This window comes from Sturnus vulgaris, chromosome 8, assembly GCF_052056855.1.
Source record: "Sturnus vulgaris isolate bStuVul1 chromosome 8, bStuVul1.hap1, whole genome shotgun sequence".
Lineage (NCBI taxonomy): Eukaryota > Metazoa > Chordata > Aves > Passeriformes > Sturnidae > Sturnus > Sturnus vulgaris.
This window is the reverse complement of record NC_142250.1, coordinates 25047375-25070087: the sequence shown is the minus strand read 5'-3', so window position 1 is coordinate 25070087 and position 22713 is coordinate 25047375. Positions and strand designations below refer to the sequence as shown.

At 45.8% G+C, this 22713-nt stretch overlaps 1 protein-coding gene across 1 annotated transcript in view; it reads right to left on the bottom strand.

Moving 5' to 3' along the window:
- Window positions 1-1354: 1354 nt before the first annotated feature.
- FBXW4 (F-box and WD repeat domain containing 4) overlaps window positions 1355-22713 on the bottom strand; it is a 59576-nt gene continuing 38217 nt past the window's right edge. Inside the window, exons 6-9 of the mRNA XM_088169245.1 lie at window positions 14271-14336; window positions 2653-2793; window positions 2353-2494; window positions 1355-2101 (exon numbers count right to left, since the gene is read on the bottom strand). Of these exons, the coding sequence (XP_088025371.1) occupies window positions 1985-2101; window positions 2353-2494; window positions 2653-2793; window positions 14271-14336 (466 nt within the window). The 3' untranslated portion in view covers window positions 1355-1984. The remainder of the gene's footprint in view (window positions 2102-2352; window positions 2495-2652; window positions 2794-14270; window positions 14337-22713) is intronic.

The window sequence follows — 22713 nt, the reverse complement described above, 5'->3', positions numbered from 1 at the left end:
AAAGGAAGCACACCACCTCCACAACCAGCAGCCCTGCCCCCATCCAACATGACACCTTGGGAATTCCCCATCTGCCACCATTACTGAAGGCAGTAATGTTTGGAAAACAAGAACTCCCTCCTCACACCCGTTACTTGCCTGGGATGTGCTTGGAAGCAGCTCCCTCCTGTGCAGTTATGGAGCTCCTCCATGCAGTCAGAAGGATGCTCTCGTGACTTTGGTATCTCTGCAAACAGCATCAATGTTTAGACCTGAGTGGGCACAGCCTATGAAACAGGGTAAAGAGGAAGACATGCAGCTGCTTCCTTAGTGCCAGCCATCCACAACGTGACAGGGCTGCGCAGAGCACAGGGACCAACATGCAGTACCTCCATTTGCATGGCACAGAGGAGAAACAGTGGCTGGGCCACTGACTGCCTAAGAAGCAGCAGCTGCCCACCCTTCTGTGAAGGCACAAACATGGTCCCTTGCAAACCTCACTGCACAGGGACAACCGTAATAGTGCTGCTTTACCAGCTCCTCTCCAACAGCCATCCCCTTGCTTAGATTGCTGAATGTTGTTCCATCCTTGTTCATACTTGAACAGTTTCTACCCAAGCAAACCCTGCCTTCAAATGATCTGCTCATGGGCTCCTAGCATAGCTCCCCTGATGAGGCTGCTTTCAAACCATGACAATTCCTTAGAGTCTGGGGCTTCAGCAAACATATTCCTCCAATTCTAGTGCATCACAAGGGAAGAGCAGCCTCTTGACAGTGGAAATGAACGTACTAAGTTCTAACAAAGCACCATACTGAGTGGCTCACCCTAGCGCTCTCAGTTTGTGATAAAAACCTCTCCTTTACCTATCCAGGATACCCAAACTCAACCAATTGGGTTCCCACACTTCCTTCTCCAAGGAGGGCCAGACCCCAGGCATCACTGTATTTTCTCACAGCCCATTATCCACATCCAATCAGCACAGAGCACACTGAAAGCTATGGTTGTTCAGAGACTCACATCAGATTTGGAAGGATGACACAAAAAGGAGCAGATCCCACTTGTATGTGCCTGCAGGATCTCAGTAAATCATATCCAGGTGTTCATACTAGTCTGGTTTGCTGCTTCACTATGCAGGCACCAAATGAGTCACAGATCCTACTTTTTGAATTGTCGTTTGAAAAATGACAGGAGATCCAAGCTCCTGGGAACTGCCTTCAATACAGCAGTGTCACAGGGTTTAGCCAGGGAGAAAGATCTATTAGACATGGAGACAGCATCTGAAAATAGGTCCAACCTCTCCCACCCACCCAGGCCCCTGCAATCAACAGGTATCATCACAGCCGCTTCAGAACTTGAAACAAAACATACAATCTCTTTTGTTTCCTTTCAGTTTTATTTAGCAAAACACGACCATTTCAGCCCTGCCAAGTGCATAGCCTGACCTGACAGCCAGTTTGGGGAGGCACACTGAAAGCAGGGCTGGCTCTGCCTTTTAGCTCAATTGTTGCTCTTGGCTGTGAAGGACAACACAAGCAGCTGTCAGAACAGCAAATTAAGGAGAAAGGTGGGCCTCACTCCAGGCATCTTTCCTTTCCACCAAATCAGTCCACCCTACACACAGCCTAGTCTTGCTTCACATGCTTAGAACTTGGCTGATGTCAAACTGACCAGCACACAACTGATAGGGCATCCTGGCTCAACTTGCCCCTCAAATGATGTATCCACAGGAAAAAAAAAATAAAAAAAAGGAACACAGTTAATAAAACAATTCCTGACTTGCACAAAAGAAAAAGGGTAAAGGTCAATTGGCCTATTATTTTTACTAACAGGCAGGTAAGGTTGAGAAAGTCTGGCCCTTTGTGCACTCTTCATTGTAGCTTTCTGGAAGGAAAAAAGTCCCTTCAGAAGCCTTGTGGGCCTTTCTCACCTCTCCTGCCCTGCAATTCCCTGAGCCAAGTGTCAGCTCTGCTGAGCTGGGGTCACCAGAAGCAGCTGTGGTGCCCTTCACAAGGCGGTGAAGTCCAGGACGTGCAGGGCTGATGCCAGGGCAGCGTACAAGTGGGTGGTACTGAAACGGAGGCAGTACACTGGGCTGCTGGTGGGTGAAGACAGGTGAAAGCTCTGCAGAAAAAAGGAGAATCAATCTTTCAGAGACGAGGTCAGCCCAAAGATGCTGGCTGGTGTTACAGATCCAAAGGCTGAGAGGTCTGAGCAAAGCAGGTTTTCCCTGCATATAGCTTAGGTTTGCCATGGTGGACTAGCCCCAAAGACAGGCCAGCAGCCCCTCTTTCTTTTTCTCACAAGGCATGTGCACTGGGCACAGAGAACAGCTGAGAAGCTCTGCTGCTGCCCCATCTCCCACCAGTGCTCACCTGCAGGCACCGAGTCTGCCGCTTATCCCAGAGGCGCACCACACCGTAATAGGAAGAGCCACTGGCAATCATATGGTTCTTATCACTCCTTATGCAGTACAGGGCACTGTCATGGGGCTCTTCCCACTCCTGGACACACTTCCTGCAAGGGCAACACAAACCAGAGCAGGGCTGAGCCGCCACTCCTCCATCCACTTTGCCTTGAAGGAGCTAATTCAGTGAGAGCTAAGTTCCCAGACACTGCACAAGGACAGTCCAGGAGCCTTGTGTGGGCCCCAGATGCCATCAGGGCAGGCTCACCTGGTGCTGGTCCGTATGTCCCAGTAGCGGATGTAGGTGTCATACCCACAGGAAAGGAGAAGGGAAGGCGTTTCATAGAACACATCCAGGACTCCAGCTCCACGGTGGAAGTCGGTCCCTAAACAGGTCAACAGCTGACCACTGCAATGAAACATATTAGAGAAAGAGTCATTCAGAGTAAAAAGCCCTTCCAATGCAGCTGGCCAGAGCAGAGATAGTGTCACAGAAGTCTTCCAGATCTCATTTCTGTGATATAACAGAATACAAAAGCCCACACAATTTTCCTCTCCCACTCCCAGCTTCTGCTACTGGTTGGGCCACTAACCATGAAGAGTGTCATGAAGGGTGACCAGCAGGAGTCCCAGCTGAAAGAAGAGCCAAGGTACGGGCACAGCTCACCTCCAGCAGAATGGGATCCTTTTCCTTGGGAGAAATGACCAGTATTCTGAATTATATGGCTCCACTTCCATAGAAGACAACTCCCAGTTTAGTCAAACTCCAAATAATATGCAAGAGCCATTTACCTGTTCAATCCCATCCCATGCTCTGTCCTTCAAAATAATGTCCACTAGGGTATTTCCCCCCCCAAATCTTTGGCACACAGCACAGATCCACAGGCAAATCAGAGTCTCCCAACCCAGTCTGCCATGACTGCTCTCCTCAACCCCCTCCAGTTACACATTTACAAACGCTGTATCTGGGGCTGAACGTGACAAGTCAAAAGCAACCACCCCAATGATGCTCTGGAGATGACCTTCCAAAGGCTAGATTTTTCTCTTCTTTTTTTGACCCCTTCTTCCTTTTTAATTCCTTGCTTGCAGTGAAAGAGCAGAAGCAAAATCTCCATGAAGCTCTATGCTGGGTGCTTTGTGGTGGTATCACTCTGCTGCTTGTTCATGTGCAGAACCAGCAGCACACCGGGTGGGTGGTGCCTGGTGAGGTCCTGCCCTGCCAGCCTTCAAGAAGAAGCTTGAGCCCCTTCCCTGGGTAACACAGAACTGCATCAGGTGTATGGCACAGCCTGTCCCATGTGTCATTTCACCTGCTGCAGCAGCCAGTGATATTCAGACATAACAGACTCTTGAGAATGGAGTGGAGAATCTGCCCAGCTGCTTGAAATGGCCACCTATTGCAAACCCTCCTTTTTTTCCTTCTCCTTCTCCTCACACCCTCCACATCAAAAATGCTGGACACAATAGAACTTGAAGCACCTGCTTTTCGAACTCTGTACATGGCCACCCCTTTCCAACAGCCTCCTGGTTCTCAGGACAATGAAGCAGTCCTGAAAGCCAACAGCACGGATCCCGCAGTGGGGTCACTCTCAGCATCTCCCTCCATTATTTTGTTACATTCTGCTCCTTGATCCAGCATCACACAGTTCTGAGGCACATCGCCAAATGCCTTAATTCTGTCTGTAATCTGGGCTAAAGCCCTCGTCGGGGGATAAAGACCACACAAAAGGAGAAATAGAGTCCTGGGAGATGTTAAAACAAGTAAACACCTTTGTGTCAGGAGAGAGAAATCGCTGATAAAGCAGATTAGCGCCTCGAGCCCTGGTGTCCCCAGATCAGAAGGCGAGCCCTGGCCGATCTTTGCAGCCAGCACGCTTCTATGATCACAGAGCTGGCGGCATGCTGGGGCCAGCCTGTTTCCCCACAGTCACTCTCCAAAGAGCAGATTATGTAGAATAACAATTTCTTTGTGGCTGTGTAATTCCCTCCGTGACCGTGGCTGTGGGCAGCTACATTGGACCTTGATGCCAGGGCCCTAGCAACCATTTAGAGAGGCCAACCAGCCCTAGCAATGGCCCCCCCATGCAAACCTCTCGGACAAGCTTTAACATCAAGTGCATGAATTAATCCCCCCCAACACGAATCCAGGGGTGCTGGCTTATTGGACTTTGTGTTTCTCCAGGCAAGGGATGGAGGGGATTCCAGGCTTCAGCCCTTTGCAACCTTCTCACAATACATTAACCCTTGGAAGGTTACTTGTAAAACAACCCAGGAGCAATTCTGCACCTGTCTGTGGGTTGAGAGGTTGAAGCATTCATGGTTTGAACACCGTGAGCAAGAGCAATGGGGTTTGGTTGGCACAGATGGGTCATCAGATCCACCATGGAGTGAGACATGGATGGATATGAGTGCTCTGGCACTCCCCTGCTCTTCCAAGTACACAGATCCCCTCAATATGCCATTCTGCAAAGCCAGCTGGACAAATGGACACGCACACAGCCTTATTAAGGCTTCTGCAAAGCCTTCTTCATCCTACAAGATGTATGTGTGGCCCAGAGTTGTAAGACATACAACAGAGGTATGAGGAGGAGCCAGCTGCTCTCCCAGACAAGAATCCTTGGACTACCTGTGAGATACATAAGGGGCCAGACTGCCCAGCTGACAGTCTTCTGCCAGTTGCTCAGGCAGGAGCAAGGAGTTACTCCCAAGAGGTGAGCTATCCCAGCAAGCCCTAGGCAGCACCACCAGTTTGGACCCTGAGCACCACTCAGGTGCTTCACTCCCAGTGTTTCTCCATACCTTCACACCTCACTGCAGTGTTACCCAAGCACTTCAACAGAGTCACACCAGTTTTCCTCCCTCCACTTACCTTCACATCCCAGGCAACAAAAACAACGGAAGAGAAAAAGACTGGCTTTTCTCTGTAGGCATAAAATGAGCATAGAGACTTGCAAGTTACTGCAGCCAAGTAAACCTTGCTTTGCTGGCTTGTTAATTAGTTTGGTTCTCCTGGCCCAAGAACAGGTCAGCCAAAGCAGTTTTCAGGTGGGAGCTGCAGCCCCTGGAAACAGAAGTGGCTCCTTGACAATTTACAGAGTCAATGTGGTAGTTGCTACAGTGAAGCATTTAACCATCTGGCACCAGGGGAAAATTTACTGTGCTCCACACTGGGCACACAAACAAAACACTCATGTGCTCTGGCATGGACACACTTAAGGTGAAAAAGATGCAGAACGCAATTAGTATTTCCCTTTTATTCAGCAGATTAAGGTATCTCAGGATAGCTATCATCATGCCAGACTAGCTCTATGTGCCTGCAGCATACACAGCCATGCTGACCCCACGCTGGGAAAGGAATTCTGCCGCCAAACTCTTCCAGTCTTGAGATCACAAGTTAGTGCTCACAAATTGTCCACTAGTGGCTGTCTCAAATACTCCCTTCCCTCAAATCTCATACTTAAACAGCTTCCCCTTCCTTGGGAGCAAAACCCACAGCTAATCCTTAATAACCCATAAAGGATGAAGATAACCCATTAACAGACAACAGAATAGCAGCAGCTACACCAGCACATCACCAGTGGTTTCTAACAACTTAGAGGGACAGAAGATACCTTCTCCATGAGGGACAGAAAAAGATGGCATAGCTATCTTGGACGTTTTTCACCAGCACCAGCCAAACACAGCAGGAAACAACTGTCTTCTTTCCTTTGTGGTTAGCAGGAAACAACTGCCTTCTTTCCTTTGTGGTTCCTTTTTCACCTAAACACCTTTCAAATCCCAGGTAGGCTGATCCTCAGTACTTTAGAGGCCCTGTCCTTGTTACAGGCTGTGAAGGTTAGTCAGGAAGTGTCTGTGAAGACCAAGTGAGACCAAACATGGAAGGGCAGAGCCCAGATTGTTACTTTCCAGATAACCTATGGGATGCTGCTTCACTAAGTTTAAGTTATACATCCTCCCAAGCCACTGCAACTATTTGTGTGGCCCTAAAAGCTCAGGATCTCCCTTAGATCTTTCTGATAAGAGTGCAAAAGAAGCCTGCACCTACCTCCCTGGAAGCTGCCCATTTGCTAGGGCTCTTGCCCAGCTGTCTCTAGTATGCAAGAACTACACTCTAAAAGCTGGGATGAAACATTTTTCTCCCTATCCTCAATTTCTGGTGATCCCAATTCACTAGAGCTGATATTATATAAATATGCAAACTCTAGGAAACTGCTGAATTTTGAACATCTATTGAAAACAGAGATGTGCAAAACTGAGGACAATTCATTTGCTCTGGAATCCTCATCTGTGAACTGTGATCATCCATCAAAGAGGAGAACCTATTGCACAGAAGCAGATGACTACTCAGAAACCAGAGCTCTAAACCATCATTCCAGCCCCAATAACTATTTGAAACGACAGGTGGGAAGCATATAGTTTTAAAAAAAAGTTATAAAGAGCCCTGTTCACTTTCAAACACTGGGATGTTTGATCTGAGTATCAGAGAAAGGAAAACAAATCCATTTAAACATAATTATCCCAACTGCAGCATTTGAACAATTTCTGTCACCCAGTTTGGAGACTGCATCAAAACCAAAGGGAAGAGCTGAGCTGCTGCCTCTTCCAGGTGCTTTGTAATGCCAGCTGAGGCACTGAGGGGATGCACCAACTTATGCTAAGAAAGGAAAAGCTTGACCAAACAACATCTGTATTGTCCATAGGGAGAAACACAGACCCTTGGCAAAGTAATTCTTCTATCCTACCCCAAAGTTGCCCCTGCATTTAGACCAGGCTACCAATTCCTGCAAGGAAGTGTGGGATTGGCCTGGGGAGTTTTGAGGGAGCACCTCCAAGTGAAATGGCTCAGAGATGCTGTTTCAAATGATTTTCAGGGCAAATGCCTCTCTCTGATTCCTCAGTGCAGCTGAAGGGACCTGAGGCAGTAGGGGGGAAAGACACCAACGACGGTCTGAGATTGTGTTGAGGGGACAGACAGAAGAGGGAGTTTTGCCTTCTTTTCTTCTGCTTTCTCTGAATTGGCCCACACACGTTTTAAATGGTCCAATAAAAAGATACAATTTCTTTACCTTTCCAGCTCTGGGACCCTGTGAGTTTTTGTTGTTCGGGTTCCCGTAAGGTTAAGTTCAGAGGATAAACTGACACACTGGGCTATGGGAAAAAGCCAGTTTCTTCAAATAAAGCCACAACGGTGCAAAAGAGACCCTGCTGGGGCTTTTATTTGGGAAAACAAACAGAAATGGCACCAAGCCCTTCTGCTTTACGAACCAATTTAACTATAAAACCAATGTTCTCCCTCTCGGGGGTGAGGAGGGGAGAGAGACAGGACATGACAATAGTCCAAAACCTTGAGGGGGGAAAAAAAAATATATAGGACAAAAAAGGTTGTCTATCCCCTTTTCTTTCTTGTTCATGGCTCCTTTTCTTAGCACACGTGTGTTCTTGTAAAAACGATTAGATTGCAATTTGTATAACATGGTGACCCCCAAATTCAGACATTTAACCCCTTTTCTCTGCAAAGAATGTCAAGAATGTCTTCTCTTTCTTTCCAACGGGAGGAGTAGGGGGGAATTCTCAAACTGTGATTTCTTGGAGGAAGAGAAAAAGAGGGAGGCGAGGAAAAGAAGCAGGGAATTCTCAAAGCCTCTCGCCTTTCGCTCCACTTGTGTGGGAACAGGCGGCTGTATTGCTCCCTTTCTGGACAGAGCTCTGCAGGTCTCCTTTAGTGGGGAGACAAAAAAATGGAGAGTCCAAATCAAAACAAAGCCATCTGTTTAAATGAGCTACCACTAGCCAGTGACAGAGGGGGTTCCTCATTCACTCCTTCCCATTCTTCTCTCTTGCCTCTGTTGATTCTCTCTCAACCCAGGGAAAAATAAAGATTACTTTTGCTTTGGCTCAGAGGGATGAAACTGATTGATGTGCTTGGAGTGTCCAGCCCCCATCCATGCTCTCTGATTGTTCAGGGCCTTGTAAAGTTGTCATAAATACGCCTGAACAAGAGCTCAAAGGCTGCAGCATGCCCTGAACATGCACACATCCAAAAGGCAGGAGCTGGCCTCATGGTCCTTTCTAGTGAGACAGGACCAAGACTGCCATGGGGAAGAAAGAATTTAGGATAAACACCTGTATGTTCCTCCTCTTACAATGATTTTACATTTAGGTTAAGATGGACCAGTGCCCTCTTACAAAAAGAAAGCAGAAGATGCCCAGCTTATGTGAGAGAGTTCAGAAACACGGTGTCAAAAAAACCAAAACCCAACCAGAAATCAGTGAAGAACAAGGCCTCAGTTTTGAGAAAACATGCATACCATGGAAATACAGTGCACCGACAAGACTGAGGCTATCCATTATAGACAGGAGACAGAGTTCTGAACACAACAAAGTCTTCCAGAAGTGACAATCATCCAAGAAACCACCACTTAAGAGGCTCCCTGCACCAGCAAGCTTTCTCCAGAACAGGCTCAAGCTGACTATAGACCTGGTGAGCTGCTTCCAACAACACTCAAGATCTCAAGGTCTGGATTTAAAACTGTGTTCAGCCAAGACAGAGATGCTGAGAAAGAAATGCAAGTCTGAAAGGAATAGGGAGCCTCTTTCCCACAAAACCTGTAGGAGTTTCCTTGGCAAAAAAAGATGCCTTTTCTATATGAATCTATAGAAAAGCAGGCTGGACAGGGTATTCTACACCTAACGCATTTATCCTTCCGCTCCCCAAATCCTGTGAAACTGGTATCAGTGACAGGATAATATTTGCTATTGCTTGTTTCTCCTGTTATCAGACATATGCATCCACTTCTCTGTGACTGGATAAATCCAGTTTAAATGCCTGACAGACTCCCCACACTTGTTGGAGTCAGTTACATTTCCTTTTGATCTAGCAACTCCAGTCCTGAATATATGTGCTTTCTTCACCCAACAGCTCCTTTGGTGATTAAATTAGAGGGTCTAAATTTTGCATAAACCTTGGACTTAAAGCTTTGGAGAGAATGCTCTTCTACAGAAATTATTTTAGAACACAACACTAAAAAGCCTTGAGCCAAGCTTCTACATTAAAAATGTTTATTGAAAACATTCAGCAAGACTTATAACCAAGAACTAGACCTGCATATTCTCATTTCACTCATCTACTTATACACAATTAAAAAACTGGAGCAGAACAGAAGACAAAGTCAAGAAGGACTAGATTTAACCAGGAAATCATCAGTAGCAATCAGCTGACCAGGGTGTTCAGTGCTATATGTTTCAACTCTCAAATTACACTTGCTGTTTTGCGACCAGTACAGAGAGCACAAATTTTAACTCCATGGGCTCTGAAGAGCCACCAAAATGGATGCAGATCAACGTAAGTCAAAAGTTGAAAAGACAGCAATTCATTCTAGCCCCCTCCATGGCCCAGACAGATGTAACCTAGCGAGGGACCCATGGAAGCACACTAGAGATACAGTAGCAGCACATTAGCAAACTTCAGCCAGTTGCTTAGGACGGTAACACTCTTGCTGGCTCTTGGAAAGAAAGAGCATAGTGCAATAGCACAATAGGCAGAACTGATTACTAACCTGCTCAGCAGCTGCCTGGCTACCTGAGACTCCTCCCCAAGCCTCTGCTGAGGGCACCATCCATACACCTGAATCTCCCTTCTCCTCCACTCCCAAGTCACTCTCATGTATCCTCTACCTCCCACATCCCCAAAAGCTGCAGACATCAAAGGCACCTGCCTTGAACACCTGAAGAGCAGGGGGGCCTGACGGTCAAGAAATGCAACTCTGTATCTTCCCCTTCCATGCACTCTATTTTTTTTTCTCCATGTCTTTGAAAAAGGTGGCAGAGATAAATGGAGAACAAAGAAACAAGAAAAAGCCACAGCTCTGGCCCACACCCTACCTATTACTTAAGGGGGAAGGAACTCTTCCGAAAGAGGAGGAAAAAAATGTGCTCTGACACAATGGCTCAAAAGGCCAGGCAGCAAACCGGGCCACTTTGTACTGCTAACAAGGGAAACCTAATTACAGGAAGAGGGCAAAGAGGGACAGATAAAAGGGATACAAAATTTCAACATCTGTTGCCATAAAGGGATAAGAAGTGGGGAAACGCAAAGTGTCAGTTTGGTGTCAGTGACGGCATAAAGTTACTTTCAAAGGGCTCACGAGAGGGAGAAAAACCGAACAAGAAATTAGAGGGTTCTTAAAAAAAAACAACAAAAAACCAGAAAACAAACAAACAGAATCCCCACTCTGCCAAAAATACCTTCAAAAGGAGGGAGGAGTTGGACAAAGACTGGATATTTAAAAGGTAGAGGATCTGGGTGGCTTGCAGGGCACAGCTAACTTTGGTTCAGTTTTCACAGGTCTCATGCCCTGCAGCTTGTCATGTTATGTCACAAGAACATTGTAGGATTTGTGCACTCCAAGTGTTTATAGCATGAAGACTACATGTGAGACAGATCACTGGTCCATTTCAAATGTCAGGCTTTGCAGAATAGCTCCAAGAGTTTCTGCAACGAGACCTCTGGAGTATTCTATCTTATGGAGAAGCATCCTTGAGGCAGGGGCATTTGTTTCCTAATGGCATGCAAGACCACCCCAATAACATGGGAAGCAACAGCTCTCTGCAGGCAAATGACAAATGCTGGCCTTGGAGCTGTTAGTGGTGCATGACCCTCATCTTCCAAGGAGTTTAAATTTCCAAAGGCAAAAGAAGAAGAAAGAGGAGGAGGATCTGAATAAGGTTTCCTTTTCTCTTGCTTGCCATTAAGTGGCTGCTCTGTTGAGCCACACACTTGCACTGGCAAACAAGACAGGATTGTCTGAATAGAGAAATGCAAAAGTGAGCAGAGGAACATGACCTGCAAGAGGGGCAGCTGCCATCATATCCTTCACTAAAGGAAGGATAAGGGGATTTGGAAGAGGACAAGGAGCCCTCAACCAAGCCCTGATACTTGATGTAAAGACAGAGGTTAATATCATGCTGCCCATACTGCTCACTGTTCTTTTTGCAGGTCTCTAATCACCGAACTTACTCACAGCTGCCTTCCACATATAGACCTTGATCCAGAGCAGGAATAGGTGCACAGCAACTTCCCCACATCTAAAATCAATCAGATGGCACAATGCAGCATGTGTGGGGTGAGAGATGTCCTCCAGAATTGCAGTTAGCTAGCTTCAAAAGCATAAGAAAAAAATCTAAATCCTCCTTCATTACAGGAGACAGGGCCAGGTGTAGCAGCAGCTGGAATTTCAGCCATCAGAAACAGTGTCTTGGCATTATGCAGTCATTTCCCTGCTTTAGACTCTCTTGACAATTGCTTGTTGCTGCCTGTTGTGGCTTTGATCCAACGCCATCATCTCAGCAGAGTCAGAAATGAAAGACAGTTATGGGAGTGGGATGCAGCAAGAGGCGTTTCCTTTCCCCACTAAAAATTTCCTTTACACCAAAACCAACCAAGCCCGTTTCAAAGCACAGGACATATTTACAGGTGAAGATATTATCCCCTTCCTCTTGGAGGGATGAGAATGGCTGCCCCAGGGCCAGGGAACAGCAAAGGTCATAAATACAAAACATACCATGACCAACAGTGACAAGCACCAGCCAAGAACTTATCTGGCCTGGAACTAAGATGATCACTACACAAAAGGTTATTTAAGCTATAAATCCTTTTGTAGCACGTTCCAGGTCTCAGCTGTTGAGTAAAAAGGCCACCTACCCCAATGGAATAGCACAGAAACTGTTGTACTGTTACTTACTCACCCCCTGATGCAAAGAAAACTCCTCTAACTGAACTAACTGATCCTGGACAACACTAAACACCTCAGTGGTGCTAAGGATCCTGTGGTTTTCAAGAACACACCTTATGCATCATTCTACCCTGCCTATTTTTTTTTGTCAGAAGTTATCTGGATTCTGTTCTTAGACATAATATCCTTGTCATGTTCAGCCTCTGCAGGTCAGCCTCTGGGCCCTTTTGTGGCCACAAGTAAAGATAAGCAGCATACTCAGAGGCCCTGGCTCTGTCAGCCAAATGTTATAAGGACACACTGAGCACAGGAGGAGTTTTGAAGTCCTGGGTGGCTCTAAGATTTTAAGTTTTCATGCCACACTCTCACTCCTGGAGTCTAACCAGGGAGACGACATTCAAAAGCCTCAAAGGAATAGGCAGTATTCCCTACAAGATCACTTCTGGCAAATCACTGGAGCCTTGGAAGATGGATGCAAACCTCTGCTGGGAAGATAAACAGTTTATGGAGAGTCAAGACCGGGAAGGACAGTTCTGTACTCCCTTTCTATGAATCATGACATCAAGTTTTACATGCTAGAGTCACAGTCATGCTTCCTACTCAGCCTCCAACCCTACACATGTTGACGAATCTACCAGCTCACACACAGGTCCCTGCAGAGGAAAAGGCCCAGTGGCATGGTGCATTCCAGCTGTGACAGGTGAAGAGGGAAGAATAAGTTTGACACTCTAGCCATTTCAACAGAGGCCCAGTGGCCTAGGTTGCTTTGGCTTTTTTATTTGCCTGTCACTCAGGCTTTTACATTATTGAAAGATCAAACTCCGCTGTGCTTGTTCATTACCTTAATCCTATTTTCTACACAGCTTTATTATCTCTTCAGGCTTCCTTGGGAAAGGCTGTCAGAAAGGCTGGGGTAGGGGGGAGAGGGTTGCCCATCTCCTCACCCCTGTCAGATGCCTCTATTCAAGAACGGCCAGAAGACTTGATGGGCAGGGGTATCACAGCCCATCCTGCATCCTTCTGGGGTACTCCAAAGGCACCACTGGATGGGTCACTAAGAAACATGCACCATAACTAAATGTGCTGGTGCTCTTTCCTGCTCCAGCTTGTCCTTTGTAAGATGCATTGTTGCAAAGTATTATTGCTACTTCAGAGAAAAAAAACAGCTGGTTTAAATTTATATTTGATACAATTGACTTAAACAATCTGAACTATTTAAACTATAGATTAGAAGGCAATTGATCTCAGACCTACCCTGTGTCCATACCAATCCTCCTCCACCCCCTTTTCCCAAATACAGCTCTACTGACATCCCTCAGGCCCCTTCTGCCATTGCCCACCTCAATCCTGACAGCACTCCTTTGAATAATCTGGGCCACGCCACTCCTACCCAGAGAATTCTGGTCCTGGAAGGCAGGGCTGCTGTTCCAATAATCCTGTGAAATATTTGCTATCTGTCCATCACTACATTAAGACCCTCAGGCTGAGAGTTTCAAATTTGTCAGCAGTTGAGTCTCACATCAAGATTTGAGAACAACATTTCCCCAGCTCCTAAGGTCAGCACCTTCACCAAACAGGAACTACTCAAAGACCCCAAATCAGAGGCCACAGCAATTAACCTCCTCGGTGCTTATTAGGACAAAGAGAAGACAAGGTGCCTCAGTCACTTCCATAGATAACTTGTTGCCACACCTCACTTCTCTGCGCTACTGGAATTGCCAGCCAGGACAAGGTGACTTCAGAGCCTGTGTTTGCCTCTGGCTTCCCAGTAGCACAGAGAAGTAGGTGAATGGGAGGATAAAGATCACCTTCCTCACCTCCTCTGGCTGAGACTGAGGCATCAACAGAGACAGATGAAAGGAGGGTGTAATGGGTGTTTTTCGACTGTATACAGGTAATGGGAAGAAACCAGGATGGCTGTACCATCAGCTGGAAAAGCTGAGAAGAAAAGCCAAGTTCCTGAACCAGAACCACCACCCACATATGCCTTTTCACATCAGTTTGCTTTGTCCCCCACTCTGCAATACATTTCATCTTTTATCATCCCTTGACTATGTCGACAAAAGGAGTTTTACCCTTTTGCAGCATGTCCAATATTGCATTGTTATTCATTTTTCTTGCCAAGTCCCTCCCTGTAGCCTGGAAGCTCACTCACCTCTCAAGGTCCCAGATTCTCAGAGGTGAGGTGTGTCCACAGCAGGCTGTCCCCGTCACAAATGAGCTGTTTAAAAAAACAAAGAAACAAACAAAAACCACTTACTAATCCTCATGTTCTGAAGAAAGTGCATGAGCAAATCAGAGAAAACAGGTTACAAAACAGACTTTGAATTCTGGTTCAAGATGATTTCAACATGTCCCACCACATTTCACAAGGGATAGGAAGCAGCAAAGAGATAGCTGCCACGAGACTCACTAGCTGAGCTTCCCAGATACAGCAGGTCACAACTGCAGAGAATTATCATTGGTAAACATTTTCAAATCAGTCGGTACAGTACTCAGCATGTTTCATACACAATCAGCGCTGTAAGCTGCAGAAAGATTCCATGAAAAATTTACTGTTATTTCCTACTTCATGTCTCACTTCTGTTTGTTGGCAAGTTCTGAGTACAATCATGAACTGGCTGCAGCATCATAGGCCTAAAGAATCATAGAACAGAGGTCTCTGGTCCAGCGTGCTCAAAGCAGGGCCAATTTCAAAGCTGGATCAGGTTGCCCTCCCCAGTGCTTAGGCACTTTCTTAGAGTTAGAGGCAGCACAGCTCTCCTGCAGCAATATTTGGCTCAGTTTACACCCTCCAGCAGAGTCCACTCCAGAGTCCTCTTGGCAATGCTATGTCCCTGCTGCACATGCCAGCTCCAGAGGTTACCTGACACCCACTGGCCTCACACTAGTTCATAAGACAGAACAAATCCTTAAAATCAAGCATCAGGAACATGGGTGCTGTGCTCTCCAAACCACACTGCTTGTTTCGTGCCAGCTTCCCATTCTCAGTCTGAATAAGAGGAAGCAGTTCATACAAGGAACTTCTAAGTAAGTTACAAATGACCTCTCACAAAGCCATATTTATTGCAGCTACCAAGAATAAAATGCCAAAACTATGTTTAAGTCAATGTAACAAGGATAGCATGAACACAGGAAATGGAACCTGCTTTAAATAAAAGCCATCTGTATGCTTTGCCTAAAGAACTTTTGCAGTACGACACAGGGCTGGAAGCTGAAAGATGCAAGCAAAATAAGAAAACAATGTCATGTCTGTAAAAATAGCAGTTAGAGGAGTTTTTAAACATTTCTTTCATCCTCTACAGCATTCTTTCTTTGGAAGTTAAGGTGTCTGCAAACCTCTACTGCACCAGGAATGGATTCTTGCAGCATCCTTGACTTCTGTGAGAAGCACTACTGCTGCTATAAGAAGGCACTCAGCAGCCAAGTGGTAAACACAGGCTCAACTCAATGAAAGCCAGAGAACGACCAGATGGAAACAAGACTGGAACTCAGGACTTCTTCTATCTCTGTGGTTTAGCTGAGCAACTGGTTTCTCCAAAGCAGAAGGCCAAAGCAGTACTGACAGAACACTCTGCAAAAGAGGCAAGCAGATAACATCAAACCATTTCAAAGAGCTACAAGAACCTAGAAAGGGCTTCAGCGACCAAGGCTCTCTTTTGTGCTTATTCTATTCTTCCACCCAAACTCATGTACTTAGAGGTATCCACAAGTTCTGTGACCCTTAGCTGCCCTTTAGGCTAGAAAAGGCCTGTAGAACTACAGCTATTTCAAAGCGTCTCCAATAGGATGTCTTACATGTAAAATTCCAGGTTCATTGGCAGTGCACATGCAATCAGCCAAAGCACTTGTAGCACTGGGCTGTCCCTACATGTGCTGCAGGTGCTCATATTATTCTTCTCCATGTGAGTCCCTGACCAATGTCTGAGAGTCTACAGAAAATCCAATTTCTGTTGCTGTGCAGCACCCACCAGGATCAATTAAAAAAAAATGTGCAGCATTTCATCTTTGGAAACATGGTCTCATGGTTCAATGCCTGCCTTCTCTCCACCATAGTTCAGGATAGAAGGGAACATTTCCCTTTTGCCAATGTCACCTATCTCAGAGAAAACAAGCAAAAGACACCCACTTTGACAGATTGTCAGTCAAGCCCCACGTCTGGAAAGCAACACTTTGGTCAGGAGGTCCCTCTGCTACAAAGCTAGGTGTTGGGTTTTGTCCCCCCCTCCCCAGTCATAATCCATTAATAACTACTAAAGTCAATTACTGTGGTTAGAAACATAATAGCAGTCAGGGAGTCAGTCAAGCAGGCAATTGGGTGCTTAAGATTTTTCTTTTGGGGGACAAACTGACTCTGTCCCAGCAGAGAACGTCCTCACGTGGGAGACAGACCCCTTTGTGCAGAAGGTATGCACAAGGCTTTGATGGTTGCCACAGGTCTAAATTACCATGGAGGCACACCAACAGGGAGAAAAAGGTGGGAGGAACAGCTAGGTCTAATCCTCCCTCATGCTGTCAGTTCTGGACTTCAGCTTTCCCTCCTTGGTCCTTACCCCTCATCCCTCAAAGAAAAAAAATTAAAAAAAAAAAAAAAAAAAAAAAAAAAAAAAAAAAAAAAAAAAGAGAGAGAGAGAAAAGCATTAGATAAAGAGATTTTTCTCCAGCATCAAATACAGGCCTCAGGGCCACAAACAAGTCTCTTCTGGGTAAAGCTGACTCCATTCAGTCAACAGGAATTTTGTCTCATACTTCAGCAGGATCAGGTTTGCAGGCCTTATCTTTAACAGCCTGAGCCCATTAGCAAGCAAAGATAAGACTTCTCCCACCAAAGGAGGCCACCTTCACTGCAGCATTAGAATGCAGCATTCACAAGACAACATGCACAGGAAGTGGTGCCAATAAGAAATTCTCAAAGCCTGAGTGTGAACTGACCTTAAAGTCTGGATTCCAGGTCATAATACAGGGCTTCTCACCTTGAGTCCAACCTGCAGGCACACACCTTGAAGCCTTAGGTGTCTCATAAGTGGGAACCTCTCAGAGGTGACAGTTTTACATCAGGCAAAAGAGCAACACAAGTCACCTTGCATATGTCTAAAACAACACGCAGATTGGAGGAAAGCTTGTAAAGCTTGGCTCCAAAACTTCTGAAACTTCATTCAGCAAAGCTGAAGCCTTCTATCAGGCTTGCTTCTTTCAGTCTATCTTCAACAAGGCTCTTTTGCCTTAGAGAGCACAGAGCACACATAAGAAACCCTCCAACTCAGAGAAGTGCAGCTTTTTCAATTGTTGTTGCCAGCTGCCCAAGAAAAACAATTCAAGCTGAGTTACTAGCATATAGAGTGTCATTCATTTTGTCCACAATGCTTTCTACAGCCAGACTGAGGAGAGACTAGATTGGGAAGAGGAGAGTACAGGACACCCTAAATATATTAAGGCAGGCATGACTCATCTACCTGAAGTACCTCCAATGCACTGATGTACACTGACACTAATCATTTGCATCGACATCCACCATATAAACTGCTTTGGCCAGTCTCCAGATGGCCTTGGAGATGTAAAGCCCCTTTCCCCTAAGCTTCCCTCTGTCCTTTGAAAGCTGCTGGCTACCATGAGCAGCTACTACAAGCTCCCTCTAATAGGCCCTTCTAAGGGGTAAAAAAGCACCATTGTAGGGCTCCCATAACAGGGCATGTTGTCTTCACAGGGATCCTCTAGGAACTAAAACCAAGCCAAAAACCAAACCAGGAAAGCAAGAATTTTGCACAGCATTGAGACACACATACTTCATAAAGAAGTATGTTTGTTGTCCAACTCAAGGAATCTTCCAGCTCATCTGATACTTTGATGTCCTCTTTTTTTATTCGAAACTCCCTAATGACAGAGAGGAGAGGAATAAACAAGGAAAAAAACCCCAACAAAACAACTAAGAGCCTGCTTCTCCAGAAGCCAGACCTTCCCTACGTTGCAGAAGAGACATTTCATTAGACATCATCCCCCCACAACAGAAGCTGGGCCAGGAAATGAAAGAGAACACACACCCTGGCAGTGCTGTTGGAAGAAACACAAGAACTCTTCATCTGAGAGATGGAGATCCCATGGCATTTCTGGCAACAGCAGTAGTGCTCTGGCTACACTCCAGCTGCAATAATCCTACAGCTGCACCCAAGGTGCCAACTACAGTTTGACTTGTGTAGCATCCCTATTTACCCCATCCTGAACAGACCACTGCCAGATGTGAACAAACCAGAAGGACAGAGGTAGATGCCCATTAGTCCTTTCGGAAAGATGCTGTTCATCCCGAGGCTTGGAAATAATATCAGCTCCAGAAATACAAGTCACATTGAACAATACTTTCCCCACTATCAACCCAGCCTCCAGAGTGGGTCCTGCCAGAGCTGGGAATCCTGTAATGCAAAGTCATTGTAGGAACCTGGATAAAACAGTTCCTTTCACACCTCTTACTACACCTCCTTTGTGCCCCAGGCATGTGCCCTTCCCCTGTACTGTAAACAGATTGCTTTTCTAGTTCTGTTCTGCTTTTCAGGGATTTCAAATCCAGAATCTGCCTGACACGTGCAAGAGCCTTTTCCTTCCTCCTGGCGCGCTCCCCTGCCCCCTGGAATTGGACATCGTTGTTCCATTTTGGAAACTATTATATATGGAGACTCACTGGACTGGGAAACAAAGAAGTTATTACTTGACAGAGCCCTGCAGCTGGGAATGTGGAAGGTGGGGGGAGAGAAGGGGGAGAACCAAGGGAGACAGGATGGGGGGGTAGTAGCAGTGTTATGAAAGCAATCAACAGAAAGGACAGCTCAAAGATGGGAAACATCTATTTTAAAAAGTCTCAAGTGAGATGAGAAAAGAAGGAGAAGAGAAAGCAAGTCCAAAAAGGAGATAGGAGAAGAGAGAGAGCAGTTGGTGCCGACAGTGCCGCGGGTTAAACGCACGGGTCCGTGGGTTTGTGTAGCCTTTGATTCAGCACTGACACGCTTTGGCAAGGGAGGCCACCAGAGCTGTCAAATCCTTCACCAACGTGCCCATCAATTGTATTCAGCTCTCCCCGACCCGCACTGGCATTTTAATTACTGTTGGGTAAACTAATTTGTACAAATGAAGGCAACTCTGCCTAATAGAATATGCAAGCTCTCTGACCTCTGACAGGCGATGACACAAGATACAAAGGAGGCAGAGGAAGGCTTTTTATCAGAGCCTTATTACTCTCTATTACTCCAATTAGTTAAGCTCCAGTGCTCCTAATTGGGGGAAAAAATTGCAATTAAATCAATTTTTGATGGGCTGAAAGTGGGTTACCGAACCGCCCTGCCTGTGAAACACTGATATTATAGCAGCAAAGGTCAAAGTCTTTGTCGGCACCTGTGGGGCCCCCACCTCCCCTCTGCAAGCCCCTCGGTGCCCCCCCCAACACACACACACAGCTCGCTAAGGCGAATCATTAGAACATGTCATGTCTTATCGCGGCCGCCACCATCCTGCCAGCCTCATCAGTTGACATCATTATGGAAGGTAACTCCTCCAGCATGAATACAGCGCTAAGGTCACACAAACTTGATGGAGCCCCTGCTGAAGAGCAGATGCAACAGTAACAACATTGTGAAGGGGAGAGGAGGGGGTCAGAAACCCAGCACAGGGAGTTTTGCCACCTCCAGCATGAGACTTCTCCAACAGATCACATAAACACAAAGAGTACAAGTGCTCCTTCCCCAGGGGCATTTAATTTGCAAGGGAAAAAAAAAACAAAACAGCACAGCATCAGTTTAGCATTTTCTTCTTTATGAGCAAGCAGGCACCACAAACATACAAGAAATCTCATCTGCCTTAGATGCAGGCAATGCTGGACAAACCCAGGACTGGGTGGTCATGAAAGGCTGGTGTTGCCCCTTCACTGTCCCAGACCAGTTCCTTTAGCTATACTTTGTACTTGTCACAGGATGACCAGAGAACTGAACCAAGTATCTTCAGTATCTCAGAAGTCAAGACAGCTGGGTTATATGTTAACATTCTGTACCCACAAATTCAACAAAAATCAGCAGGTAAAACAGGTGGACGTAAAGCTCACCTGAGCAAGCAGAAGAATCTCACTGCAGCAGAGCCTCACCTTTGTTGAATAACCTCGCTGAAAAGACCCAGCAGCTAAAGGCAAATAGCCAGGCTTATTCCAGAAAAAGACTAGAAAGCTCTGACAGGTTTGCTGCTACTTCTTTGAGCTCATGTGCAGGCTACGGCATCCCCCAAGACACCAGTCAACTCAGAGTTACATTGTGCTCCTGATATATAACTCATAAATGTCACACAGATAAGGTACAGAAGAGCTCTGCCACACCCCACCACGGACTCAGCACAGAGAGAAAGCAAAAGGCATAGAGATGACCATGAACCCTGCAATGCTGACAATCACTACAGCTCCAAGAAGAAATGCTGTGCTCTTGGCAAGAAGCATCAATGACACATGCATGAACAGATGGACTAATAACTCATTCATATGCCAACTCAAGTGGACACTAAAAAGTAGTCTCCAGAAAGAAGGCATTTACATTTTGTGCTGAAGGGCACTGCAGAGATGGCGGGTTGAAACATGAAGTCACATTTGAGGCAGAACTCCAGCTCATGAGATAAAATAAATGCTTATGTCATTGCCTCCTAGGTCATTTACTTCATGCCTCATGGTAGAGGGAACATCAGCTTCACCTCTCCAGCCTTCCTCCTTGGCCTCTAACTTCATGTCTTCCTCCAGACTTCAGAGACGCTCAGGCTGAAGAACAGAAAAAGCTTTTAATACCCTCAAAAGCCCAATTCCTGGCATAGTAGACACATCACCGCTACTCTAGCAAGCTTCTTAGCCTATATCCAATCTAGACACCTCCATCTTGCCTTCACTGCTTTGCAGTTTCACCCCATACTCTGTGCCCAAGTCACCTGCAACCTTGATCACTGTCCCTTCAGCAGCCCTGCACCAGGTAAGTTCCGTGAAAAAAAGCCACCTCATACAGAGCACAATCCTCATTTCTGGAGAAAAACTGAGCTCAATGACATCAAGACAAAGATTCCAGACAGGACAAATACATGCACACTCTTCCACACTACAGTACTGAACGGGGAAATACCCTTGATTAGAAACTAGTGATTCAATCCACAAAACAGTCCTGATGTTCCTAGGGCTGTTCACATCTAAGTATCACTGCTTTCTCCAATACTCCACACAACACACGCTTTTAGGAAGAAGCAAATGTCCAAAAGGGGATCACATTCAGACTGGCTCTATAAAAGTTGATTGTGGATCCTGAGTGTTCCTGTACAAGAGGAATATTGGAACGGTGCTTTTCACAGTGCTGCTGTCATTTTTCAGAACTTCAAACAGAATTGCTTCTGTAGGTACACAAGTATTTGACATCAATCCTGCTTCTTTATAGAAGGAAAAGTCTTGAGAACCTATTTTTAACAGTGTAAAATACATATTTACATGGTATGGCCAACAATCTTCATCTTTCCTCACTCCCCAAACCTCTGGGCTTGCCAGGCCTGGATAGTTGTTCATGCAGAAGTGTTTGTACAAGAATTCCTCCTTATCTCTCTTGAGACCAAATTTAAACCCCGAATGATGTTCAAGTTATTACAGTTATTCCAGGAAAAAGAGACTCCTTAACCATAACAGAAATTTATTCCAGTACATAATTCAGGCACCGATCTGAATAACTTGTACCAAAAATCAAAGCCTGTGCCAAAACTGATTTGTCTGTGCATGCCTACCAGGCCTTTCTGTGAGCAGAGCTCTCTTTGCAGGCAACCACTGGGGTTACATATTAGAAGCTGAATAATAAAGAAACATGACTCAACTGAGAAATCACTTCTGAGTCTAAAATCTGGGCTGTGCAAGAGATACGGTTCTCTGTTCCTACCACAGATAGCTTTCTGCAGAGAAAGAGAAGGGGGGAGAAACAGAAGAAAAAAGACGAAATCTAGGGACTTTAAGGTCAGTTTGAGACTAGGTGATTAAATACCACTACAGCACAGTTACATCAGCTTATCAGTAACCAGAACAAAATCTCAAAGAACATTTTTAATGCTCAGAAGCTATAACATTAGAAATTCAAAGGAAGTGGCTACTAAAGTTACATGTGTGTTTTGAGGAGTTAAAGGTTTATTTGGGTTTTTTGTTTCTTTTTCAAGTGCAGGTGAAATAACCACAGCTGGTATCTCAACTTCTTTACTCACACAATGCATTCTCCCTTCCAACTTCACTACAGAAATCTCAGCCATCTGTAGCAACTTCATCCTATGCTCTATTCTTGCTCTACTCCCCAGAGGAGCCTTTCAAACAGCAAAGGGCAAGACTCCTGCGAGGTACCCACCAGACAGCATACTCTACCTCCAACTGCTGCACATACCATCTGCAATACAGTACATGGGAGTTGCAAGATAACTTCATAAAAGCTCTATCTTGAGAAAATTCCCTGGTTTTTCGGAATGAATTGAAAGGAAGGAACAGGTGAAGCTGCTGACTGAGCAGCAGAAAAGCATGATCCCTGGATGAGACGCATGCACAGTATTAGACACTGGGCACCATTTGTACCAACAGA